Here is a 10,546-nt window from a genome sequence, read left to right as displayed (position 1 = left end):
CAGAGCAAATTACCACACTTAATGCAACTTGACTCAACTTTGTTCCATTCAGTAAGAAATAAATGCAAACAACCTTTAGAACCAGAAATTTATTGTAGCTTATAGACTTTCCAAACTGACCTGTTACCAATATACACATCTGAAAAGTTATACCCACAGTGGCTACAAACTGCATCAGGACGTTCACAACCTTTCAGTATTACCATTAAATCGTGATCAGTTTTGGTCTAAAATACAGCAGCTACAGCAACAGTATATGGAAGGATAAGTTTTCTACACATTAACACAGGACGACTGTCAGACATAAGTTAAAAGTTTCCCAGTTTACTTAAAACTAGCAGTTATATTACCACGTAAGTAGTCAAAACTGTTTCCCCATTTTAGAAATCTAAAATTTTACATTAAAAAAAAAAAACAACAACAACCAAACCAACCCCAATAAAATGGTCAGCGAGTCGTGTGGGTTCCCTCCCCGCGTCCCCATCACCTGTGAAGGCACTCGCCCCGCGGCCCCGTTCGCACACCGCGCGCTGACAACACGGCTGCTCCGAAATCAAACCCAAATCACAACGTTTGGCTCAATCTTTGTTTCCTCCCTGTGAACGGCTCCCCTGGGGCTGGGTGCGGGTTCCCCGGGGCTGGGTGCGGGTTCCCCGCGTCCCGGCACCACTGACCCTGCACATGAGCCAAAAACCGGAGCTGTTCTTACCGTGCAGAGCAGTGAACGCGGTCCCAGTCTCCTGGTACAAGCAAAACAAGTTACTCTTTTTAATCCACCTCCAAACGTAAAAAATCAAGTAAGCAGATATTCAATATTCAAGGCTCTGTGTAAGACCAAATAAAGTTAACTAAGTGAGACCTGCCTTACAGAAAACCCCTAGCGTTCTCCACCCTGGGGTCATAACTTACTTTCGTACCTTTCAGCTATTTCTTTAGCAAAGTCCTTTGCCATTCCAAGTTAGAACTTGGATGAGAAACAACCAAAATCATCTGGACCTGTAATAATATTAACATGATTCCCAAGGTCTTCTGGCTGGACAACTGACGCTATCGGTTTTACCAGCAGGAAAACACAATAACTAAGTGTAAACAAAGGCTTCATACACCAACAGTCCAAGTTACTGTACAAGGGGCTACAGGGAATGAGCAGGAGTGTGTTTAATAATTAGCAATGAGATCAGCTACGCCCCAAACCCTCCTGCTATCAAATCAGAAACACACAACAGCCAAAAACAACCCACAAAGCCCATCGATGTAGATCGGTAGCCAAGGTGCCCAGGTACACAGGTCTCAGGCTTTCCAGCTTCATTACCAATGTAACAATCAAGCAACTTAATTAATAATCCACCCTGTCAGCAGCATAACCATCGCTGTGCTGCAGGCGGCCTCACCGGAATGAACAGGAGCTGTGGCAACACAACAGCACCAGCAGCTGATGGACCCACCGGCCATGTAGTGTTTTTTCCCAATAACTTAAAAACCCTTCTGCCAAGACTTAATTGGAGAAAGAAAAAGAAGAATATAAAAAGAACCAAGAAATGACTGTATTGCACAGGGCAGCCGAACCTCTGCGGAGGTTCCTGAAGCCTTCACAATCTCTTACAAGCTTGTCTGGTCCCTCTGCAAAAATAAAGGAGATTAAAGGAAAAGGGCAGAACGGAGCGGGGCAGAGCGAACACGGCAGTCAAGGCCAATGACACTTAGTACTGAAACACCTACACTAGAGAACGGTGCCCGTGCTCCTGCTGCAGCACTATGAGACTTGTAGTAATTCATGCTTCGTGATTTTTTACTTTAGCATGTTTTAAACCCCAACCCCTGTTTTCACTACCACAAATGACATAATTACATAATTCCAATATATTTACAAAATATTAAAAAGTCTGTTAATCTTCTAACATATTAACCTCATTCTGCCACTTTACACATGCACTAATTGGGGGGAAAAAAAAAATTTAAAAGAAATGAACAGGCTGAAATGAGCAGCTTTACCCTTTGTCAACAAGCAATCTTTGCATCTTTTGGAAAGAGAAAAAGGAACAAAGCCGAGTTTGCTTCACCGAGCAAACAAAGACAGTTCAGAAACTCATGTGCAATGGCTACAGACCTGTAGAGTCACTTAGCTGAGATGACACGAAGAAAAAAGTGCAAGGTGGTTCCTTACATAGCGTCAAAAAGAAAACCTCCAGTCCCTGAGCCTGGCTGAAGGAGAGAGGCGCTAACTACGCGGGACAGCGGCGGGAGCGAGCGACACACCACGGGATGGGTCTGCCTTCAATCTACTGGCCAGAATGATTTGTTTGTTTGAAACACCATGGATCCTTGGTAACAATGGAGTGTGTTACAGTGGAGTCTTCTAGAGCAGAAACATAAAGACAAAGGAACAGCGAGAATCAATAACTGAGGGTAGAGTCATCCCACTCCAGCTGTTGCTGTCTGTTCACATTCTGTTGGTCCTCCTCCTGCTCCCCTTCCTCCTCCTCGCTGCTTTCGGACTCCGCACTCGTGATGTCGTCTTCTTCTCCATCTTCGCTTTCTTCTTCCTCTTCTTCCTCTTCCTCTTCACTGCTGTGTTGATCCTCGTAAGTCTGTTAAGACAGAAATCAGGTGTTGGTATCACACTGGCCAAAATTCTCTTTTGAATTCAGGGTCTTTCTATATGGAGAAAGATCTATTACAGATTTCTTACTGGTTTTAGATGCTCAGCAATACTGAGGCAACGAGAAAATAAAATAGCTTTGTAACACTGCTATCAATCCTATCCCCCTAAGAGAACTCTGAAGTGTGGTCCAGTGCTTCCAATTCTGCTGGGAAAGGATCTTTCTGTAGGATTCACCACCAGCATTACAGTCGCACATCTCTATTGTTCCCAATTTTCTAAACACCCCGATGTCAGCCACAGCAGGAGGAAACATCACAAACACAGATGTTTCGATAATAAATTCCTGCAGCTTTGGGGAAAAGCAGCTCATGGTTCTGGCAGCGTGCAGTGTGATGAACACCGGGCTGGACACTGACCTGCAAAACCCTATTAGGTATCATGAAGCTACAACCTGTGCACGATCCCAAACGTAACTGCTCTTTGCATTTGTCACATTCCTTAAAAATTCGCAGCTGATGTCTCTGTGTTTTGTGGTTGTTTTTGCTCTACCACTCTGTCCATGTACAATCATACCTGGTACAGCCGGAAAAGGGCTTTTTTGTTAATGCTGAGACACCAGTTTTACCTCCATGGGGTTCACAGTGATGGTCAGAGCAGAGTCATCCCAGTCCATCTCGTTTTCCTTCCCGGTGTCCTGGTCGCGCATCGTCCTCTGATGTGCAGCTCGGATTCGGAACACGCCCAGAATGATCATGAACACCAGGAAACTGACACAAACCACAATCACAACCGTGGCTGTACTGGGAACAACTGCAACGGAAAACAAAGGGAGTTTCTTAGATGATACTAAGGAACTCTCACACAATTCTAATAACTAGATCTCTGTTCCCATCACCTGCGAGAGGGAAATGCCACTATACAAATGTTATACGTAGCTACACAGAGGCTGTTTATCTAACACCACTGAAAAAGTCATTTAGAGAGTAAGAACTAAAACTTAGCTCCTTAAGTATAATTACATCCATCTGAAAGACTGACAACACACAGAAAGCAGACTCTGCCGCACGCACACGCTCCTCTCATCCTACATGCCAAATTAATATAATTAAAACAGAAAGGACAGATATGATGACTCATCAAGGGAGTAGTGCTGCAGATCCTTCACCACGCCATGCAGGAGGAATCCTGCTCCAGCTCCTTAAGCTGGGTCTTACAGTCCCCCCAAGACCAGAACGCCTCCCAGTTCCAACTGCACACACCAACAGAAAGATGATCTGCTGGTGCGGAAAGATGATTTGTAGATCTCTAGTAATCCACTCCTCCCTGCCCAGGCAACAGCAGAACAGCACTGAGTAACTGCTTAGACTATTAGTCCGACTCACTGGTTTAAACTGGGGGAAGAACCCTCTGGGACATTCTAACACCAGAAAAAAAAAGAGCTGAACTTGGGTGACTGAGAATTCTTACCCGAAAAGGGATGAGGGTTGGCCACGTTGTGACCAGAGAGATCAACGAACGTGTGGTGCACGGGATGAACGAACTGCGGCTGCGCGGCGATGTGATTGGCGTGTTCAACCGGGTTAGCGGTGTGGATAACGTTCACCTAGGAGCAAACCAGAAAACCTTCAACTGCAGAAACGCAACCGTTTACTGCCGAACAGACAGAGAGAGAGAGAAGGAAATCAAACCCCAATCTGTTTCCCAGAGCAGCCATCCAATTCTCCTTCAACTTCTCCTCAAATACTGGTTTAGTTTTGCTAAATTAATACGCTGTCTTTCCAGTTCCACCTTTTTGCATTCACACTTCCATTAGCCAAACTATTTCTTCTACAACACAACAGTTTCACCTCTAGGCAACCTTATTTAAAGCTGCAATGTAGGATAAAGAACACATTTATATATAAAATACAGCCTGACATGTGCACCTTTACTAGAACTTATTTACAGGACAAATAATTGATGGATTATCTATCGGTTGAGGCGACAACCTCCACCCTCTCAGCCCTCGTGCTCTGAAGGTTCTCAGTGACCCGATCAGCTCACGTACCTCCACCTTGAACTCGTTGCTGACATAGCGGCCATTCAGCTCGGAACACACTAATTTGAACTTTCTGTCAAAGAGCGAAACCGTGTGCCAGTTTCTGTAGCGAATCAAATGCAAAACTTCTTCGTAACTAGCCATAGTATCAACCCCTGTGGAGAGAAAGAAGTAAAACAATTAATTTGCAAAAGACTGGTGCAACATCATATACTTGACAAGTATTAGTCCCTTTCTTCAAGTTTTCTTGGCTGATAGATTTTCAATTAGTAAAAAAAAAGAGGTAACACCTTAAAGGTAGACACACACGTATGTGGCTCCACTGAAACTCTGTGGATGGATTTTGTGACAAAATCCTAGACCCCATTAGTCTTTAAAGGGATTCTAGGAGCCTTTCTTTCAAATACATAACTTATTCTTAATAAAAACCAGAAAGGAATGATGGATGCTCCAGGCACTGGATTATCTGTGCAAGGAACAAGCCTTTTCTGGGGAAAAATGTATTTCAATTCACAGGCCAGAGGTAACCTGCAATTTGGAACAAGAGAGAACAAAAGCAGGTTCTAGAAGGATGTATTTTCTAGAATCACAGCTTTCCACAAAATAGTTGTTACACCTCTGAGCTTGAAATTCTCGTCAAAACCGAAGTATCTGGAGTCAGTCCCAAACCCCCTGTCCCGCACACGGTTCCCATCACCTGCAGAGCAGGAACCCCCACCTGTGATGATCATGCCCAGGCTGGAACTGCTCATCTCGATGCCCTTCTGCTGTAACCGGGTCATGTCGATCTCCAGGCTTTCCTGCTCCTGATTCAGTTCCTCTCCTAACACCGTCACCTCACACGTGTCCAGGTTGTGCATGATCTCTTCAGACACCAGGGACTCTTGCACTAAAAAGCGGAGGAAACGGCAGAGGTAAGCAGAAATGAAGGAAAAGCAGACAGGAACCCAGGAGCTATAAAATATCACATGCAAGCTCAACTCTTCCTCCAGAAGAAATATTAAGATCTGGGCTTGAAGTAAAGAGAGCAAGTATTAATGAAATAATTATTAAAAAAATTAAAAATAGAGATATTTACATGAAGATAACGGCCTGGGCTTACTACCATTTGCACGTAAATTTTTGCTAGCCTACAGCAGAGTATCTACACCTTCTCACAAGACATACACAGCTTTGTTTCCTCTGCTACTTTCTGTATTAAAAGAGAAATGTGTGCCCCTGTGCAAAAGGAAGATCCTCTGATGTGATCACTGAGCGGGGTGAGGGAAAGCAACAGTCCCACGCAGAGGACGGTACCTGTAGGATCTTCATCTCCATCTCCCTCCGGCTCCACCTCCCGGGTGATGGTGCTTATTATGCGAAGCTCCGGAAAGAGGGAAACACCCTCGGAACTCTCGAACTCCGAAGCAGAGCGGGCGAAATGGTTGATGCCGCTCAGGCTGATTTTCGGCTCCTCTGGCTGCAAGACCATGACGTACCCCTCCACAGCAGGGATGGAGACGCAGGCCTCGTCGTTGAAACACCTGGGAGACACAGAACACAGTTTCGCACAGTCAAGGAGGTTATTTGAGAGGGAGGCACCATTATGTAGAGTAATTGCTTTATAAATTTTTAAAAAGCTCTCTCTTGGACCCAAGAGTCTTAGATAAATTCATCAACTTCACTGGAAAATAAGAATTCCCCACCAAGGGAGCAATCTTACAATTAATTTTTACTTACAGTTAACACTTGGCCCCATTTTCTACGCTACGGCTACCAGCCACAGATGACACCTTTAATGACGGTTGTGATGTACTCATCCCAGCACATACGCTTACAACCAGTTCCTCCCTACCGTACACACTCCTTACTACCCTCTCAGGAAGAAAACAGAGTGCTGGTGTAGAAAACATCTGCTGTATTCAAACATGGTGGTTACACACAGCCAGACTCCTTTGTTTAACACAACTGAGTCACACGAACACTGTTCCAGGCTTCAGTACCACCGCACAGAAACATGTTATTTCAGGACTAGGACGTACTTGGCAACGCTGGTGATTTTAAGCCTCCGAATCCCAGGTGTTGGGAACTGGCGAGAATTCAGGTAGGAAACGTGCTGCATGGCCTTATCCACCCTGTCGATGTCGTCCCCTTCGATGGTCAGGGTCGACTGGCTGGGGTTCATCTGGACCTGAAACAACAACAACAATCTAAGAGAACACCCAAACATGAGCTGGTAACTACAACCGGCAGCTCAGCACTGCTTGGTGTGGTACATGCAGGGTAATTACATCTGTATTTAAAGCAATATGGCCACTATTTACTCCCCTTGTACTACACAGTCTTCGCTTGCTTATTCCAGTCAAATATATTTAGTGTTTCATTCTTTAAGAAAAAATCTAGGCACTTATCATAATTCTGATGTGAAGACTCCAGTAATACAGAAGAGAGGAGGCTGATATAAAGGAGAAATTCAGCTCTGTTCACACAATCTTGCCACTAAATAAAGGCAAGCAAATTATTCTACTGAACTGCTTCTTAAGTCTCTCTCTTTTACTACACACCCTGGTACAGCCGGTAAAACAGACAGGCTTACAAATCTAGAATTTCTGTTCAAGAGAACACAATAAATTTCATTCTTAAAATCCATTTCTATGCAAGAAAGATTTCCTAGTTTTCACGTAGTTTTAATGCTGAATGTCACAATAGGTTAGCTTGTTATATTTGGGACACCCCTGCTAAGTCTGCCAGCAAAACCTGTAGCTATTACCAGCAGAGCGATACACACGCTCCCCTTTATTCACGTGCAACTTTACCTTCACGCCTTTGCCAACACCATCGGGCATCTGCAAATCCAGCCCCTCTTTGCAAGTGTACAGGCAATCGATCACTTTCTTGTTCTCCAGTTTGCCAGAACGGATCATCAAACCCGCCAGATTGCCTCGGAAAAACTGAGCCATGTGGAGTTCGCCACCTTCAGCAAGGAAGGAAAAATCGTCGTATGTTTGGATTCTTTCCACTTATTTTTCCCTTTTGTAAAACAACACATACGCCTTCTGGTACCACAAAGTATTATACACATGCAGGTTAGTTTTTATCCACTCTGGGTGTTAACCTTGTGATTATGTTCAAGCGTAAAGAAAGAATTAAACAGTTCCCCATGCACATGGCCTTCCAAACGCAGCCATCTCGAACTGCGAAACCAAAGCCGGTGTTTCCGTAACACACAAGAAACCGCCTGGACAGCGAGGTGGTGTTCTTCAGAAACGAGAGACACAACCAACGGCATCAACGTGACACCGGGACCTTCCGCTGGAGGTGACAACTCCTACCAGTCAGTAGTAACAGGCAGTTTAAACTCAGGGCAACTAATTTTTGGATATTCAAGTTTCAAGGTCACCACTTGCTAAGCTACCAGATGTTTAGAAAGATGTCTAAGCTTGGTCTAAGGTTCAAAGTGGCAAAAGATCCTCAGCATAGCTCGGTACAATTTTCAGTAGTGAATTTTCCTGGTACGCATTATATATTTCCAGTTTAGACTTGTACAGCTTCAGTTCCTAGCCCCTGCACTCTCCTCCTTGCCAAATTCAAGTGTGATGCACAGCTAGAAACTTCTGGTCAGTTGTATCTACACCATTCCAGGAATTCGTAAAATTTACAGAAAAAGTGCATATCTTGATTAGACTTTTAGAAATACACCCTCATTGTAAGGGTCTCAACGGAAGACACAAAATCCACCTATCCCTAAAAATGTCTAAGAAAATAAAACCCTGTAGCCAATCTGAAATATCTGGCAGCCAAAGCTTTTACGCCCATTCACTGTAATTACAACTTTATATCAATTTCTGATCGAGGTTCCGCTGTAAATTACAGGTCCATCTTTGAGCTATATAGAAGCAACCTGATCTAATTATAAAACTGGTCTTGCACTGAATGGGGAGCAGAGCTACTGAACTCCAGAGCTTCTTCCCAACCTACTGATTAATTCTGTGATACACACGCATACCTACGTACATATATATACTCATATATTCATATTAGGATGAGGTGCATTTATATTTTAAGAAAACTAGCTGAAAAAAATTAATAGCTGATATTTTACATCAGCAACTTGTTTTACACCACTTCACTGCAGTCGCAAAGGTCGCAGATTTGTACATGGATGTGCATTTGGGTGCAACCAAAAAATAAAGAAAACGAAAGAAAACTAAAAAAAAAATCAGCTGATGAAGCTCTGGAAATAGAAGCACAATGAAGAACAAGCCTAGGAGAGGAGATGTGAAGGTCAATGGCCCAAATGCAATGCCTGCATTTCATGCTGCGTGTGAGATGAAGCAATGTCTTGGCATAAAAATGAAATAAAACAGTAGGGAAAAGAAACTCCAGCAACCTGCAGAGGTCTCAGGCACAGTTTCAGTGTCATTTTCATTTCCTGTATATTCTGTAGAAAAGCAAGACAAAGAACAGGACAACAGGGAAACAACCAAGTAGTTACCATTTGGCAAATTTTCTTATCATAGAGAATACACAGCAGCACTTCCCCCAAAAAGCCTCCTTATACTCGACCCAGCTATTAAAGTATTAATGTTTTAACAACTGGAAGTAGTTACCTTGCCAACACGCTCCGACCACGAGCTGCGTTTCGATCTTAGAAGGATGAAGCGGGTAATCTTCAGTCACTGGGAAAGGATCGTATGAAACACCATCTACATAAAGAGTCACTGCAGGAAATTCAACATTGAGGACGTAATGATGCCACTCTTTGTCACACACCTGAGGAGAGAAAGTTTTAAAGATTCTACTTTAATTTTATTACAATTGAATAACTGTTCTATGCACATTTTGCATATACGCACATGCAGACAGACTGACAAACTATACGCCAGTATAGACATACAATGTTTCACACATATGGCATGCATCTGAAAAAAGCAAAGCAACTGTTAAATGTTCATAAATAGCTTCTTTTCTTCTATTTCCAACATAGACACATCTATTTCCATCCCTTTAAATTTTATAATATCTAATAGCAACATATTTAAATTTAAAAATACATATCTGCATGCAAACACCTTCTGAAATACTGTTATAATACAGCGTTACTTGACAAGGGTCTGTACTTGCTGAGAGGGAATGTTTAGAGAAAAATATGACCATTCTGAATACGAAAAACATCTTCCACAACAGAGTTATTTACACTAATTAGTTTTCGGAAAACAACAATCTTCCCATAAGGACATATATGGGCATTTTACCATTAAAACGGTTCACATTGCCCTGCATAGAAAATAATTATAAAAATAAAGTAATTAGCTATGTCAGAAAGTAATTCACTGTTTAGGTAACTGGCAAAAACCCCTGTAATAGGAACCTAATGCAACTAGAAGCACCTTTATAAATGTACAGATATACAGGGGTATTTCATCACTCAGACGCAGAGGGCTGGAAAAGCACACAAAGTATTAGTCCCTCATGTCTTGTTCTTCGTGATCATAAACATAATGAATTAACAGAAATAAATTCTGCAGATCAAAGTAAAAATTAGTTATTGCAGCCTTCGCTTTCAAATCTATAATAATTAACACAAGATGAAATACAAACAGCCAACTCCTCTCTCGAAATAGGAGGCAGAAACCTACCTGCAGCCCTCCGAGGCCTCTTAACTATTTTTGTGCAGTACAATCTAATTAAGAAAATTGATCTGTAGCTCCTGCTGGCAATGTGTAAAAAGTCACAAACGTTATTTCAGTGTGAAAAAGCGCTAAGAAGGTAAATCCTTCTGTCACCCTGTTAACAGTTGGATCTGCAAAAATGCTGCGTGCTCAGAAGTACTTTAATGCCATAAAGAAACCAGAATAATTCCTGTTTTCTCATGCACACTGCCTTGTAGTGCATTTAGTGAAGATAACTGACAGCACAGCTAACAG

At 42.8% G+C, this 10,546-nt stretch overlaps 1 protein-coding gene across 3 annotated transcripts in view; it reads right to left on the bottom strand.

The window, feature by feature from the left end:
• Positions 1 to 55: 55 nt before the first annotated feature.
• The window catches only part of CLSTN1 (calsyntenin 1), a 30,884-nt gene continuing 20,393 nt past the window's right edge, over positions 56 to 10,546 (bottom strand). For 2 of the 3 annotated variants that reach the window (XM_082069891.1, XM_082069893.1), the window contains 10 exons: positions 9,230 to 9,392; positions 9,010 to 9,060; positions 7,436 to 7,593; positions 6,662 to 6,810; positions 5,937 to 6,163; positions 5,359 to 5,529; positions 4,650 to 4,795; positions 4,070 to 4,205; positions 3,228 to 3,412; positions 56 to 2,588 (listed from right to left, as the gene is read on the bottom strand). In XM_082069891.1, coding sequence (XP_081926017.1) covers positions 2,394 to 2,588; positions 3,228 to 3,412; positions 4,070 to 4,205; positions 4,650 to 4,795; positions 5,359 to 5,529; positions 5,937 to 6,163; positions 6,662 to 6,810; positions 7,436 to 7,593; positions 9,010 to 9,060; positions 9,230 to 9,392 — 1,581 coding nt within the window. In that variant the 3' untranslated portion in view covers positions 56 to 2,393. The remainder of the gene's footprint in view (positions 2,589 to 3,227; positions 3,413 to 4,069; positions 4,206 to 4,649; positions 4,796 to 5,358; positions 5,530 to 5,936; positions 6,164 to 6,661; positions 6,811 to 7,435; positions 7,594 to 9,009; positions 9,061 to 9,229; positions 9,393 to 10,546) is intronic. The other variant, XM_082069892.1, reaches the window with a different exon arrangement.

The sequence above is a fragment of the Streptopelia decaocto genome, assembly GCF_964273445.1.
Source record: "Streptopelia decaocto genome assembly, chromosome: 20".
NCBI classification, from domain to species: Eukaryota; Metazoa; Chordata; class Aves; order Columbiformes; family Columbidae; genus Streptopelia; species Streptopelia decaocto.
Note: the sequence above shows the minus strand (reverse complement) of the source record. Positions and strands in the feature narration are given on the sequence as shown.